This window comes from Chamaea fasciata, unplaced genomic scaffold (assembly GCF_029207755.1).
Source record: "Chamaea fasciata isolate MVZ Bird 193981 ecotype frontalis unplaced genomic scaffold, bChaFas1.0.hap1 SCAF_3, whole genome shotgun sequence".
Classification (NCBI taxonomy): Eukaryota; Metazoa; Chordata; class Aves; order Passeriformes; family Sylviidae; genus Chamaea; species Chamaea fasciata.
The window spans coordinates 6,934,409-6,951,420 of NW_027094088.1; the positions used below are offsets into that span (position 1 = coordinate 6,934,409).

Genomic DNA, 17,012 nt, shown 5'->3' on the forward strand with positions numbered 1-17,012 from the left:
CAGAAGGATCTTTGCATGCCCTCACTCCAGTTCAGAATGGGAACACAACCATACCTATCCCCATATGCCTCTCTGAGATTTTTAAGCATTTCAAGTGTATGACAGAAATAGCACAGGGAGCAAAATCCTGTCCATCTGTCAGTGAATTAGCATGTGATTAAAAAATCCTACTTTGCTGAACAATATGCAGTTGGCATTTGTCACACCATGTGGTGGAAATGGACCACAAAAAAAAATTCACAACAAGATCAGAAGAGAAAGTTGTCTTTCCACCTATCAAAGGCCTTTTGGTCAGGAAATAATCTGACAATTTCAATATGAATGCCTTGAAAACATGTTTTACAAGTTCTCTTACAACTTCTATTCCTTGCAAATGCTCCAGAATGATAGCCAAGGAAATGGGACATGTCCTGTGCTCTTTGAACCCAGGCCTCTGGATTCATCAGATCATTTCAGTTCAATAAAATTTTTAAGTGCCAACCAATGTATTCACTTTTAAGCGTGTCCTTTAATACCCTGCACAGCTGGGGTGAGCATAAATACCTTGCAGAATGGGCTTTCAGGGCTCACCCTGAAGGAAGCCCTTAAAATATTTTGCTATGGGATTAAAAAGTGTTTTCACAGAAAGTCTGTCAGATACTGATTTGGATTTGGCTGTTAATTAGATGCACACAGTTAGTCTTGTAAAACTGAAAGAGCCATCAGGTGACTGAGAGCTCTGGAGCCCATGGAAAGTATGGAATTGTGGTAAGGAACTGTATTTGGCTTTGCACTGAAGCTGCTTTTGGAGTGGTCATTTCCAATTTTATTTTTAACTCATTATGTGAAACTATCATAAAGGCTTTGGTGTCCATGCAAGAAGTGTTATAAAATTAAGAAAAGATGCTGCAAGTAGCCAATGAAGTGACCTCAAACTGGGAATCAAATTATGAACTGCTTTGATACTTGTCCCATTTTGGGGTGATCTGGCCAGCATGGTTATCCAGAACTTCCCCATATTTATTGGGCAGAGACAGCCATTTCCACCTTTAACTTCCTGACACACCTTCCTTGGCTGTCTTGTCTGGACAGGCAGAGGCACTGCCTCCTTCTCAGGCCAACAGGAACACTGAGATTCTTAAACATCAGAACACAGGGAAACCTTTCTGCCCCCACAATAATTATGGTGCAATGCCCAGAGTTCACTTCTCTGCCACGGTAGTAAATAACCCGACTGTAATTAAAAATCCAGCTGTATCGGTAACCTTCTGCTGTGTTACATTCAATGAAATTGAATCAAAGGCACATTAAATTAATTAGTCCTGCAATTGTCAGTTGTGCCCTGTCTTCCTGGAGAAGAGTAATTTTCTGGAAGAAACTCCTTAGATTATCAGTATTTGTGTGCTTACAGTTCTTCTGTCTTGAACAAAAAAAAAGTACAGCATGAACTGTGAGCTTTCAATAATTTAGTGAGGAGAATTCTCCTTACCTTGTTTACTTCTGACAGTTCTGTTTCTGTTCCTTTGCCAGTTTACAACATGCACACTCAAAAACCCACCACCATTGCAAACAATTTATAGAAAAAGTATTCTTAGAAGAATCCAGTGCCAAACAGGCATCCACGTTCAGTATCCAATGAGTGAGTTGCTGCCAGCTGTTGTTGCCAGATGACAACAATATGAAATTAAGAGCAACTATTAGCATAGCTGGATACGGAACTAAAATAATTCCTGCTGTCTCAGTGAAATTCCAGTGACACGGTGAAAGGTGGAGGAGAAACTGCTGCCAGATGAGCAGCAAGGCAAACAGCAGGTCCTGCTACTTTATTCCAAATTAGAACTAGACATTCTATTAAAGTCATCAGCATCTTCCAGGAACCTTTCTGGGACAAACAGGAGATTCACACAGATAACAGCCCAGGCCATCAGCTCATGCAAATCAAAACAACTCCATTCCAGTCAAAGGTGTAAGATTCACTTATCCCAGCTGAGGATCTGTAAGTTTTTTGTCAAAAAGAAACTTCAACTCAACAGCACAGCAAAAGTCTTTTATTTTCAAACTTTCAGGATTTAAAAGCCACCATTTCCCCTAAAATCAAAACATTGCTAGTTTCTGGTCACTAGAGCTGTTGAAGACCTTAGTCTGCACTCACTGAACACAACAGTGACATTCCCTGGGGAGTGCAGTGAGAACAGACCAGACCACAGAAATAAAAATTGGAGGCAAATCCTTCGCTTTTACTTTTAAAATTCTGATAGCAGAAGATTAGAGAAAGGCAGAGTGAGTCCAACATTTATGGCCCATTGCTGAGCTCATTCTCAGGCTGATGTATGATGCTGGCTCAAGCTGCAATGCCCTTTTTATGGATGCTTTATTCCAGACTACAAAAGCATAAGGTATCAAATCTATTTTAAGTCTAAAGAAAAATAATTTAAAATAATATCTTACCCCTTCTTCTTGATTGCCTTCTCTAACATTTTCTCATATGATACCTTCTCTTTATCATATTGGGCCACTATTTTGTCAATTTGTGTGCAGTGCAACTTCTGCATGGCGCTGTGCTCCTGGAAAACAGTAGGACCTTACCATTAGGCTGATGGATTTTTGATGTTCAATTTTCTTAGAGCATAAAAAAATATTGGTGTATAAACAGACCATTTTGACAATGGAATTTAATCTGGTCTAACCGTGTGGTATTAAACATTCCAGGTATTCCACCACAAGCACTAAAACATTTCTTCTTTGTTTGAAAAATCAAAACCCGCAGTGAACCTTAAAAATATGGTACATTTTAAAACAAAGCAATGACAGGGAAAAAAGTCATCTGTTGGAATAAATGTCCATTTAAGCACAATTCTGAAGATCTGGCCCATGATCCCCAGTGACAGCAGCACTCTCACCATTAAGAAATCCCACCTTGTGGCAGAAATCTCCTTCAGCAAGTGACAGCAAGCTATGCAATACAACTTAACTTTATATTTTCCTTTATCAGAGCAGCAGCTCATAATGATGCAAATGGTTGACCAGCACAGAGAGCAGCAAATATTGAATTTACACTACAATAGGAAAAATGGTTCTTTCATTTATGTTATTTTATTAATACCAATTGCCCCGCGTTTTATCAAGTTGTGGCAAAAAGAACCTCATTAATCAAAATGGCTTCATCCAGGACTTTATTTTTTATAGCTCTTTTAGCATCTATTCCACACTTGCTATTCTACTGCTCTTTATTATTATTTTCTATACACCTTTGCCTTATCACTGTTTCTTCCTCTAGAAATGCTAATTAAATACTTTTGCACTCACTTTTACCAAAACATGAATACAAATCCTGCTACGCTTTCAAAAATCCAATGCTGGGCTGTACCCCAGCACTCCAACATCTGCCAAGCACTTCCCCAGGGAACACACACAGCTTCCAAGTGTTGTAGTCAGAGTGGGGAACTGAATTTGCTGTTCCACAGAGGATTTAAAGGGAAACAAATAGACTCTGTCAATATTAAAACACGCCAGCCTCACCAGGGGGTGTTTACACTGACTAACCAGGCAGGGAAAAATAGGGACAGTGAAAAGAGTGACTCGAGTTTGAAAACATCAGCCAGCCACAGGTGAAGTGACTGAGAGCACCTCTCAAACTACCCACTCCCCCTCTGAAGGAGCAATTTCAATATCCAATAATGTCCAATTCTTGCCACAAAAGACTAAGAACAAACTCTGCAAAGCATGAGACTTCTGCCCAAACTTCTGTCAAAATTCTAGGGAATATGAGTGGTTTTTTGTAGCGTCTTTTGTTTTCAAATGCAACGTTTCGGTTGCTAATATGTTCTAGGTCGATTCAGAATAAGTCTGCAGGTAAAAGTCTCCTCAGGTAGGTTCTCAGGATTTCCTGAAGCCCAATGAATTTGCACACCTTTCACATGAATATATTCACAAATTACATGTCATAACAAATTGAGGCCAGAGTTCTGCTAGTGTTCTGAGAGACCACCTAATTGGTATAAAAAGACTCAAATCACAGCAAGAGTATCCATGGGAAAAGAATAAAGAGTTATTATCTGTTCCTTTGGGAACAGTGAGTGTGTGTGCAGATACCACAGTTCAGTCTATTAAAGGGAAGGGGAAATAAATTCCCATTATACAAACTGTTATTACTGTCCAGTACCTCTCTAAAGCAACATAAATACTGCGCACAACTGAAACTCGAGGTCTGGAGGATTCTCATTACAGAATACAAGGACGAGGAAATACAAGGAAGGAACTAACATTCCCAGTTCAAAAGTCCACTTTGCAGAACTTTATTTGCCTACAGTCCCATCGTCTTTTGTACCCCTGCTTTTGCACTGCGAAATGGAGATTTTTAATGTTCTTTTTTACTAGGCTTTAATTCAAACAGTACATATTTTCAATGTCAATATGAATGTGCAGGAGATGAATTTGGGGATTTACATTAATTATGCAATTCTGGTTACTGTCTAGAACCATATTAAATTCCTCAAGGGGCACTTGTGACCGTCCCTGTTGTGTCTGAAACTGCTAGAACTGTACACCACAAATCCTCTGTTGAGCTGCTGGGCTGGTAGAGAATATATCAAGGTAATCCCTCACTATCCTTCCTCTTCTGTCTAGCCCAAAAAACACAGAAACTATCTGACAGCTCTGAAAAATATTAAAATTAAGTAGGGGCCCATAAAAGCAGGCTGCTAAAAAGCGAAGTTGGTTGACTGAGATACTTTTCTCTTCCTACCCACCTGTGATGCCACCCCAGGTCATTCACCCAAACAGCACTCACCATAAAACTTGATAAAGAAGAGATATAAACTAAAGGTCATCATTCAGACGTATCAGCTGTTCTTGTAGTTGAATATAAGATATGAATATTAATTCATACTGGGAGATTAAAATTTCTTCAGGGAATGTAGGCAGGAAATACTCCACCTCAAAACCAGCCAAGCGCAGGTGTTTCTCTGGATGCATTGTTTAAAGAAAAGCATCTCTGCACAATATGCAGAAGCGACTGGGCACATTCTTCTAAAATTACCAAAAGCACAGGTTACCAGAGCTAAAATTCAAGAGAAGTTATTCCTAACAAGGAGAATTTTTTTAAATGGCGACAATTACACGAAATTGCCACTGTTTGTCCAAAGTCAAACACAAGGAATACTACAGCACCAGTGGCTGATTGCTTCCTACTGGACTGAGGTTTGGATCATGTTCTTTGCTCCCAAGAGCAATCATCTGCTCTTCAGCAATCCCAAAAGAGGGATTTTTGGAGAATGTTTTCAGAGCTGCTGGGGCCAAAATGGCTGAAATGCTGAACAGAAGTAAGTAAATGGAGGATAACATCAAAGAACAACACCAACAGACTGTTGTATGCTGGGAAGCCTGGCACCACTTAATCTTTGTTTGCCATAACGCATTTTCCAAAGCCAATTTTAGACGGAAAAGCAAAATGGATTTTTCTTTCCTTAAGCATCATGAACCATTTCCTTCTGCTTACTTACTCCTCCAGATCTCTGTAGTGTCTATGGTTAAATGAGAGCCAGCCTATTTCTGGTGCTTTTAGCTTCAGTCTGCTTCAAACTCGGGCTTCCTGAGGCCGATCATGGACAACCAGCTGCAGAGCTCCCCTGCTCCATCCCAGCTGATAAAATGCACTGAGAACAGTGATGAGCACACTGAGCGCTGCCCTGAGATCACCTCTGAGCTAACGTGGCTGCACTTTCCTGCTCAGAATCTCTGAATTCCAGGAGCTGCCCTTGCCGGAGCCTTTAGCCAGGCATGCCCTGGGCAGGCACTCTGTTGTTAGGACAAGCCCACGCTCTGTACTTAGGAGCAGCAGGACACAGGCTGGCTCAAACATGAAATAGCTGCGCTTGAGCTGATGCTGAAAGCCCTTCTGAGTGCAGGGCTGAGTTTTTAGATTATGGCTGGTAATTTTTTCGATCAGATTAGAGGAAGCAAGTGCAAGCCTGAACAGATGGATCATTTTTTTTAATATTAGCGAGCACAGTCTTGGCTCAGATATCCTGTGGGTCGTGTGTTTGAGGGAGAGACGTCCCTGAGTATGTCTCTTTTCTACATAGCCACAGGACCATTTCTATAGCAAATTGATGGCTGCTGGCCAATTAAATGACAATATGGTGTTTAAAAATTAGAAGCCCCTAAAAAGATCAGCCCTACAAAGGTCTAGAAACTGTTGAAATCAAAAAAGTGTTGGTGATAGACACTTTTTTTTGAGCATGGGCTTTGCACACAACACAAAAATGCAGAAATCACTCATTTCCGCTCTGCACTGTCAGTAAGGAGGCTGAAATGTAATTATTTAATTTTCTTATATGCCTTTCAATACTAAGAACTCCAAGAAAGTGCCAATTACTGAAAGTAATTTCTCCATATTTCATTGTGCAGAGAGTCCCATGCCCAAACAACAGTCATGAAAATAACCACAAAACTGATATTAGAAATGCCCAGGCAACCACATGACATCAGATCTGCAGTGGAATTGGTAAGCAAAGAGAGCAAGGGAGCAACTGCCCCAAAAGCCCAGAACGGACTTGTATTTTTGCCGAAATTCAGAACTTGAGATATTTTCTTCACTTATTATCACTCTTTCTCCAACAAGAGTAACGGTTTTCTAATGAAAGAGAGCAGGCCAAAATTGGCTGTGATTTTCTACCACGAAGCATATTTGTGGTAGAAATATGTAACTGTGGTATCACTGCCAAGAAAGAGCTGGCTATAAAGTGGTTAACACAGATACAAAGGAGGAGGACCAGGACTCTTCATTTTTCAGCTAAACATCCCAGTTCCCTCTGGTGATTCTGCAGTTTCTCCAGCGCCTGCCTTCAGTGCAGCACCACCTCCCATCATCACCGCCTTGTTTTTCCATGCTACCTGTCAAGAAGTCGTGCAAGAGGGAGCAAGACAAAATCATTACCTGAGAAAAGGTGAGCCTTGGATGTTTATCTGGGTCAAACAAATGTGCACTCAGTCTCAGGCAGACACACAAAGGGTTGCCAAAGGGAAAATGTGCTCACTGCAGCGTATTTCAGCACATTTAAAACATATGTGCTTTTCTTGGGAGTCCAACTACCATTCTTTAGTCTTCCCCTCTAAATTAAATTAGGAACTGCCTGTGCTAGTGAGCAACTTTTTTCAATTAGGCTCAGAGAATTCTAAATGATCATACCTTGGCATGTTTCTTCTTTAAGGCATTCAGCTCTTTCTGCTGTTTCTTTAAATGCTTTATATAAGCCTGAAAAAAGAGAAGCTGGATCAATTTTTCTGTGGCCATCCTGACTTTAACCAGGTAAAATCCTGGCTACTCAAAACAAAATGTTAGGAGCACATCCTGAAAAGCTTGTGTCAATACTTACCTTCATTTGCTTTAAATCTTCTATCTTCACTTGAGGAATAAGGTCTATACCTGGGAAGGCATTGATACAGTTATCTAAAACTTCATACAAACTAGTATATGTCATATTTAAACCCACATTTAACTTAACAATTAATTAATTAACATTTTTCACCACATAAAAAAAATTATCACAGGTTAATGAGAGAATGATAAGTCAAGGTATAGCTAAGATACAATAATTTCCTTTTCCCATCCACTCTTCAATCAACTGCCTTGTGGAAAAAGAATTGAATCAAAGAGTGTATTTTAATCTCTTACAGTTCTGGACTGAAGTGTCAAAACACAGCAGTCTAAGAATTGAAAAAAGCTCCTTTTTGCCAACCCAGCAAACCATTTATGAATACTAAAACAACTTCAGGGTTTTGGTCTCTAGCCGGAGATTGCTCTGGCCCCACTTCTTCCAGTGGGGAAGTTTCTTGGGTAGGGTTCTACACGGCTACAAAACTGAGGCTAGGTGTGCCTCTCCTCAGGTTAAAACACAGGAGGGAAAATTAACTTGAGGCCTGTATGGTAACAAAAATAAAATTCGCATTTCGCTTAATACCAGGCCATGGGAAAAGGAGCAGAAGTGTGCTCCAAGATTAAAGAAGAGCTAAAATATGAAGGAGAAACAGAAAACCAAAAGAAGTGAAAATTCTAATGAAATTTCAATCACACAAGACTAACAGTACTATGTAGATGAATGACAATGTTTTGATCATTTTAACTGCAATGCAAACAGAACCTGATCTCATTTAATGTTTATGCTTCAATAAATGCTTTGTGACATAATACGGGATTTTTAAAAACTACTAAGCAGATCCCGTATGTAAGTGTTAATAAAAATGTCAATACAATGCCATGAGAGTTGCAATTTTTAGGTTTTTCTGAGGTTTCACACAGAAATGTTTGCCTGTGTATAAATACACTGCAAATATATTTAGTTAAGTATTCTTAAAAATATTCTTAAACTATAAGATTTCCTTTGCTTTGAAAAGGACTTTCTGGCTTTTAAGGTGAATTTAACTGGAAAATGCTCAGACACTGTAAAAGAAAAAAAAAAGAGGGGAGGAGGAGGAGAGGTAGGCAATCTCCTCAGGGAATATGAATTTTTCTTTTCTTAGAAGCATAAGACTCTGCTCAAGTATATGGTATCAACATTAGTCTAGTAAATGAGACAGGAGATGTAGGCACAGCTAGAGGCTGAAGTTTTTGAAAACACAAGTGATTTAACTTTTACTGAAAATCTGAGACCAAAAAAAAAAAACCAAACCCCACATTCTCGTGCATTTGAAAGCCTTCCCCATTTTGCCGCACAAGTAATTTCTAATAGCAAGATGAGTTGTATATTTTAACAGTGGTAGAATTATTCAGATCTCAGTAAATGACAGAGGTAAGAAACACAAAATAAGGATCATTACATGGGACACAAAAATGAGCAGCCCTATTTTCACATGCAAGAATACAGATAAAAACTGCAGTCAGAAAAGTGTCAAGTACTGAAACCTCACTTTAAAAGCAGACCTGCATCAGGCTTCTGGGTTTCTAAACAGACTTCCTCAGGATTTTATCTGAAAATATTTACCACACAGAACCACCACAAAGAACATTTCCTTAGGTCTGACTCCATGGCCAGCAGGAATCAGTTGTCGACCCCAGCAAATTTCATGCTTCATTCATGCACAATAAAACTAACACTCGTGCCTCTTGGTCATGAGACATGAAATATGAAAACACCTTGCTGCATAAAGTGACCTGGGGTTTACACTAGGGAAGAGCTTTTGAAAGATTTCAGGTGCCAGAGACAACCCGAAGCTTTGATTTTGATTCTGCCAAAAGCGACTCCGGAGAAATGGCATTTGGGTTCTCGGGAGATCCCCTCACAAGTGTGTACTCAGCCAAGGGTTGAATCTGAGAACAAGAGCCCTCAGTGCTCCTTCTCCCTTCTGTCAATACCTTTGGGCCACGGTGGGTGGGTGAGTGAACCACCTTCTAATTCTTGTGGCCCATTAACAGAACGATCTATTGTCTTTCATTCAGCTGTACAAATTTGTTTTCTCACTTAATCTTCATTACCTGGGATGATATGGGAGAAACAAATAATCCCATTTGACTGTATAAAATGACTTTCTAGAGTGAACGGTGAATAGTTAGGAAAAAATACTTATTCACTTATAAATGAGCACATTTAATTTTTTTTTTTTTTTTTTTACAATAAACATGCCATTTCCGTAATCACTATTCAGAGTAAAACCACACTGTGAACACATTTCTAATTGTTGGGAAATCTCTACAGAATCCAGTGAATTCTAAATACCTTTAATTACTTAAATCTGCAACCTTGCCAAGGGATTTGTGAGGGGAGAAAAAAAAGCAGAAGAGTTTCTGTGGACTATGCCAGATAATAGTCACTCCTGTTGGCACTCCTCCAGGAATCTTTACTGGTAAACTATTCCCAGAGCCATGCAGGTTGTGTGTATACTATACACACATATATTAAAAAAAATATAGCTGTATACTACAGCTAAACAGCTACACGAAGAAGTCACTTTGTGAAATAAAGCTGCATTACCGTTATACAGTCATTTTAGTAATACACAAAATTCATTTGCAATTAGACAAAGACAACTCCCAAAGGCAAAGAGATAAGAATGAATATAACTCCAAAATTAAACTTGACTAATGAGCGTTTCTCTGCAGCTTTCTGAATCACTTCAGAACAGAAGGAGTGACTTTTGTGTACCTTTCTTAGCGTCGGTGCCAGACCCAAAGCCTGCAGTGGTGCTTGGTCGAAGCTCAGAGCTGCTCTGAGGCGTCACATTGGCTTTGGGATTATTTGCTTTTCCTTTTCTGTCATTCTTCGAAGTGTCATTTGGTACATCAGCTATATCACTCTGAAAGAAACATCATAATAAATTGATTGTTTTACCTCTAGCGTAAAAAGTTGGGAAAATTGCAGAACTGCCTTACCCTAACATAATAAAATTGCAACACGTTTTCAAACAACACTATAGTAAAGCATTTGTAACCTATTTCAAATAGCTACTTATTAAAATACAACTCCGTCCCCATTTATTAAAATTTGTCCTCCTAAAGGATGTATTAATGTGATCCATGAAAAGCCAGTGAGCATTTCAGTAAATGACATAAGCCAGACGAAGAAGCTTATATCTGAAAATGAGAAATGATAGCCTTGATTGGAAAACCAGTTTACTTTAAATAAAGAACACAGCATGGACATAAGTGGGTTGTGTTTGCCGTTGATTCTACTTACAGTTTCAATACCCATAGCTCTCATTTGGTCTGCTCTTTTTTCTGTGATAGACAAAAATTTCTTTGGATCTGATAGAGCATCCACAATATCTACAAGAAAAAAAATTCAACTTTTTGTGAGCTTTGGAGACATCTGGAAATTAGTATTTTACAAAGGCATCATTCTATCCCTGTTATTATGAGATGTGGTTGGCAACAAGAGTCCAGCTTTCCCTAGTGAATTTGGCAGGATTATTTCCACAGCACCTGGAAGATGGAACAGTTCATAATGCACCAAGGTGTGGTATTAATCCAGGTACCTTTATTAGGAAAACCCCAATGACTCCATCAGACTGCTCTAAGTTCCTCCCAGGTAATGACTGAGAATTTGAGACCAGGATGGGATCTCCTGAGCCACAAGGCACTAACTTTGTCCCTTGGTTGAGGGGTGCTGACTGCTGACATGGAACTGCAGGGAATTCCAGAAAATGCCAGTGTATTTCCTAGCTAAAGAGCAGTTTCAGGTGGATTAAAGCAATCAGATAAATCTATCCTCAGTAGCCTTTGTGATATTCCATGTCTGGGACATGACAGGCGGTGAAATGGCTTTTCCAGGAATGGCCAAGGTCTGAATCTTGCACATGACACAGTACCACCAGTGGTATCACAGCCCTGGGCACCGGACACGCTATTGAATCTGTTTTCCTTATGCAGTGATAAATGTGCAAGCACAGGTTTACTGAATGACAAAGTCCCAGGAATTTTTAATTTGCATATCAAATAATTTCTTTCTGTGCTTAAGTCCAACAGTAAAAATAAAAAAAATAAAAAAATTAAAAAATTAAAAGAAAAATTTGAAAATATCCAACCCATCAAAAGGGTTGGCAAGCAACTTCTTGTTCAAAGTAGGGGCTGGACTGTATCATCTCCCTCCCAACCTGAGTTGTTCTGTGAGATGTTCCTCAGAAGCCACAGCACAGACAGGGCTCCCATTCCCACAAAAGTTGCATTAAACACTTAGAAGTACCCTTGAGATCTGTTTATCTGCACAAATAGGTCATCTCCAACAACTGCTGTGACCCATTGATGTCTTCCGAAATTTATTTCACATACACAAAAGCCATGTAGAATTTATTTTTAGCCATGGCAATGGATTGTGGCTCAGCACCGACTGTTTCTGCTCTCCCCAACTCATTAAGGATGTCTTTTTGTCCTTGGCACGCACTTTTCAATGAAAACCCAGGGCTACCCTGCCAGCACGATGCGTCACTTGAAAATTGAACCTGATTATCACGAGCTTCTAGGTAAAAATGACTAACGTGTTTGGGAGAGCAGGACCTCTGTGGATTGTGTAAGGAACCACATCACACAAGCACATCACCAAAGGCTCAGCACTTCTGAGGGGGACGTGACTCATCCCTGCCTCTCCGCTGTCATTTGTCCTCTGCTTGTGCTCCCCTTTCTCCCCAGGGAGGTGAGCTGGGGGTGGGAAGCAGCATTTTGTGGGAGAACTGCAATTAAATATAAAACTCTGAGAATTGCTGGAAGATTACATTACAGAGGGCACCAAGCACTAAACTAAGCAGCCAGGCTTACTCACTACAGATTTGTATAATAGAAGCTTCTCTTTGGAGAATGCTGCTTCATTTGCATCGATTTGTGCCATTATTGTGGTTTTATTGGGAACAGAGGGGCTGATGCAAACAAACCACAAGAAATTACAAAGCTATAAAATAAAAAAAGAAAAACACACATCTTTTAAAGCCTACAATGCATCACTCGTTCTAGTTATTATTCAGTGCACATTTTAAAATCTTACTCATACAGGTTCAAAAAACAAAAAAGAAAGAAAAAAGAAAGTAGGCAGCTACTGACTTGAGCTTTACCTTCCTACAGGTTTGCTAAAACAACCATGGAGATCCTAATGATAGCTCATAAAACAATGAGAAGTTCATTGCAGATGATAAGTAATTAAAAACCACATGCCAGCAGAATACTAATGATTCCACCTGAGTGTCAGGAGTTATTTCCCAGTTGTTCATCATGCTGCTGTTCTATATCAACGAGGAAAATACACGAGGCACATCCAGCCTATCTGGGAAGGGAGAGGAGAACTATAATTGATCTCATTTAGTTCTTGTTAGTATGGAGTCTGTTTTGGCCACTGCTGACAATAAACTTCATCAACCAGTCCTCCTGTTCTAGTAGCATTTTACTGTAACGATATTTTTACTTAGGGGGAGCAGTGTTTTCCTACCTCTATCAAATAAAGCATCTACAGCACTGCTGACAGTGTAGCATACGATTTGCAAATTCTAAACTGGTGTTGAAATTCTCTTTGAAAACCAAGTCTTTCACTTCTGCATGTGGAGAATGCAGTTTAAAAAGTAAAATAAATAAATCAATCTTTTCTCCTTGTGAGTCCAGCACACTGAGCAGCTCAAGCCACATCGAACTCAGTGATAAGTTTAAATTCTATTCTTAGAAAAAGTCTGGTATCATAAAACATCAATCCCAAATCAAAAGCACGTCCTTAGTTGAGAAAATATTATAACTGAGTCACTTACTGTCAAAAGCTTCAGTTCAGGTAAGAATTAAAGGACACACTTAAACATGTCTCTTAGATTGATGATTCAATTACCCTTGAGAATCTCAAGTTTAAGCATTACATTTCTCTTGAAACGAAATCCCTGCAGTTAAATACTGTGGATGAAACGTGCTGCATAATGGCACGGTGGTGCTCCAAGGCCTGTGGCAAAACTCCAGCTGCCTTGCCAGAAACCAGGATTTCACAACTGAACAACACAAATGCCTCTGTAACACTTTTCCCCATGAAATATTGTTAATGAAGTGTCAGCATGTTAATTTTTTTAGGCCTGCATATGCACCAGCAAACACAGACCTGAAGACAGGTTAGATCAACCTTCCCTTCCTCCAGTTTCTATTATGGAAACCACACTAAGAGAAGTGCAGCCATTCTTTGCATGGCAGCAGGTTAGAAATAGGTTTTGTGAAGAGAAAAACATTGGTTTGATCAATAATCTTTCACCAGTAAGCCCTAAGGTAATTGTTGCAGAGTCAGAGCACTGGTATTTTGTGCAATTCCTGTGCTACAGTTTTAAATGGTTTGTGTATTGTCCAATGTACAAGCAAATTTCATCAGGGGGAACTCAGGCAGTACACTGATTTTAGTGGTGCAATGATTATTCTCAGCTCTTTGTCCCCACACACACGTGGCAATTTGCCACCCTTCAGTATAAATTACCACAGCTCTGCCAACCTGATCGTGGAAATGGCTCACATTAAAATAACTTTCCTGAGAACCCAAGAAACAATTAAACCACACTAAAAACATGTGAAACTGGGAGAGAGAAATGCAGGGGGGTTTTTGGATGCTGAATTATTTCACTGGCCGTTTCTAAAAACACGCCAATATTCCCAAGAATATAGAATTGGTTTTGTTGGAAAAAACTATGTTTCAGCGTGCATTTTTAATGCTTATAAGCCAACCAATATAGATAAAGTACATCCTAACCTTACAGATATTTGTCAGACAATATGTAATAAAAAAATACTCTTTCTAAATTGTCAACAGAGAAAATCAAATTAAGCTGAGTAGTAGTAGCTTATTTTCCACGTTATTTTGTCATTTAGTAGATATATGCTTATATCATTAACACTTGGTCAAAAAACAGATTTCTTCACTCAATACCCAGAGATTCCAAGCACTTATAGAAAGCTAGGAATACTGATTCTTTCCATCCTCCAGCACTGCATGTGTGCTTCTGGCTGGCACAGTGACACTGGACACTTCAGAACTTGCACACCAACACTCAAGAGCTACAGCACACCGAGATAAAGGCTTATCTCACCTCCAAAACCATCAGGCACATATGTTTTAAGCACAATGTTGCAGAAAACGGTGGGAAGAGAGAGTGGTTTGTTGCCCTCATTCCGAAGGGAAATGTGTCTGTAACCTGCTTGCAGCCCGTCCAGAGGCAGGATCCTCTGACCAATCAGCTTATTATTGTCATCATACACTGCTATTCTCAGGACAGCAAGATCAGGGAGGATAACCTGGAAAGCCACAAAATGCAGACATTCAATGACACTGATAGAGCAGCTCCCTCCCCGCCTCCCGTGTGTGAACTTTGGACGCCAGAAACTATCATCACTGAAAGATCAGGTCATTCCCTGCAAACCCCACTTTTCAAAATTAATCTTTCCTAGAAAAGCTTTTTTTTTTTCCCACCCTAAATAATGGGTAGATTTCAGATTATGTAAATCCTGCAGCTCACAGTTACACCAGCTAAATATTTTGTATGTTTATTTTTCATTACTGAAGACTGGTGACAGTGATAAGAAGGCAGGTAAATACTGTATGGGAAACGACAGATACAGCAGCAATCAAAGGGCAGGTAGTGCTGGATCAGGAGGAATTATGACAGAAAGATGGGATTTGGGATGCATCCAAAAGGGCAAGGAGTGGGCAAGCACGGGCTGATGGGGATGTCTGAGCTGCTGAAGTTCTGTGCTGCCAGCAGAGGTGGGTGTGCTGCACTCAGGACACGGGGGGTTCAAGGCATGCAGGGGGAGCAGGGATGCTGCAGCCTCCTGCATCTGTCAGTCCCCACCTGGGCTGATCAGGACAGGAACAAAGAGATCCCCTGCCCTCCCTGGAGCAAAGGTGCTGCCTCGGTGCATGAAGCAGTGAGGAGGAGACAGACTAACAGAGGTGCAGCTCCACTGTCGGCCCACCTCAATCATACACTGGCAAAGATTTCCCACTCCTTCCCTACCTGGCGCTATTCACCAACGCCTCTGGGATAAAAGGGAAGACCTCAGTAAACTGTGTCTGCCTTCTCCCTTAGACTGTCCCCCTGCCACTTCCCTTTTCAGTCTTGGGGGGCACAAAATAAAAGCTGCTTTTGGTCTTTGAACCCATGTGAGCAGTTCATGGATATGCTGCTCTACTCAAACACAGCTTAGTACTCCCAGCACAGGTCACCACCAGCACTTACTCCCTCCTCCCCTTACACAATAGAGGGACAACACAGAACCCAGGTTAGAATGACTGAAACTTCATTTTAATTAAAATAAAAACGAGAAAACATGACAGAAGAACAGTCAAACACAGTACCTGAGAACAACTGTGTAGGGTTAAGCATCAGCCTGAGGGGAACACTGCAACCCCAACAGGGCAGGTAAGATCTCTACCCTACAGGCCATAGATCAGCACATCTTACATTACATGAGGGTCTTGGACATAGATTTGCCAAGGAGCAGAAGTGGGGACTAAGTTTATTGTTCCCTCTCCATTAATTTGTTCTGTGGTGTCCTGGTATGCACTTCCAGCCTCTCATGAGGTTTTAGCACTGCGCACCCCATGCCTTCAGTATCTCCAGCTAGAGGAATCCTTCCTGCTGTGTTCCTGCCACTCACCTGCTTGATCTTCAGTGTATGTTGATTACATTGCTAAGCTATGATAAGGGCCTGAGGTGAAGAAAACCAATCTCTTGGCTGACCTAAGAGAACAAGACTGTGGCCATGGGATTGCTCACTGAAGAGTAGTGATGAGAAATCCTGGCCTCAGCCTCTGTACCCATGTCCCAACACACAGGTTGCACAGGAATTTATGGCCCTTTTGATGTAAGAAATCAGACAGCAGCAGATGCTGGTCATATGGCCAGCAGAATTCCTTGTACATAAGCATCTTTCCTGTGCCTCCTCACACACAGGGAAAAGCACTTGAAGTCACAGTCATCCCAGAATATGAGTTCAGAAAAAACCCTTGCATCAACTAAATTCCTATTAAAAACTTGCTATGCTGTTGGGAAAGCAGATTAAGTGTGTAATATACACAAGTGTGAAGAATTATCACCACTTGGCAAAGTCTGAACTTTGGAATAAAAGTCTGGACTTTGGAATAAAAGTCTGAACTTTGGAATAAAGGAGCAACAATTTTGCATGACAACAAAACAGGTGTAAGCAAAACAGATGTTATCAAAGACAGCACTGTAACACATGTAGTCTGGATGAAACTCCAGGCAACTGAAGAAAAATAAAATAAATAAATATATATATATATATGTGTATCACATATATATATAAAGACTGAGAGATAAAAACTGAACACGGACAAGTGATCTCTCTCTTCAAATCCCCCATGCCAAGAAAAAAAGGGTTGCTTTTCTTTTGGTACTGAAAAAAAAAGAAAAAGGTACATGATGCACATGGACTACTGAAGGAGGGAGCTGGCAACACTCCTGAGGAACACAGCACCCTTCCAACTTTTCCATGTAATGACATTGACCTTAGCTTTGGATGCAGCATCTCACCTGCCCTCTGGGCTGAAGGAACAGTGCAAGATAGCAGCCACTGCCAG

General features: G+C 40.3%; 1 protein-coding gene across 4 annotated transcripts in view; it reads right to left on the reverse strand.

Annotated features, from left to right (window-relative positions):
- PLCB4 (phospholipase C beta 4) overlaps positions 1 to 17,012 on the reverse strand; it is a 185,729-nt gene that overhangs the window by 20,302 nt on the left and 148,415 nt on the right. For all 4 annotated transcript variants that reach the window (XM_066177841.1, XM_066177843.1, XM_066177844.1 and 1 more), the window contains 6 exons: positions 14,500 to 14,704; positions 10,650 to 10,738; positions 10,119 to 10,269; positions 7,356 to 7,405; positions 7,169 to 7,234; positions 2,428 to 2,543 (listed from right to left, as the gene is read on the reverse strand). In XM_066177841.1, the coding sequence (XP_066033938.1) occupies positions 2,428 to 2,543; positions 7,169 to 7,234; positions 7,356 to 7,405; positions 10,119 to 10,269; positions 10,650 to 10,738; positions 14,500 to 14,704 (677 nt within the window). The remainder of the gene's footprint in view (positions 1 to 2,427; positions 2,544 to 7,168; positions 7,235 to 7,355; positions 7,406 to 10,118; positions 10,270 to 10,649; positions 10,739 to 14,499; positions 14,705 to 17,012) is intronic.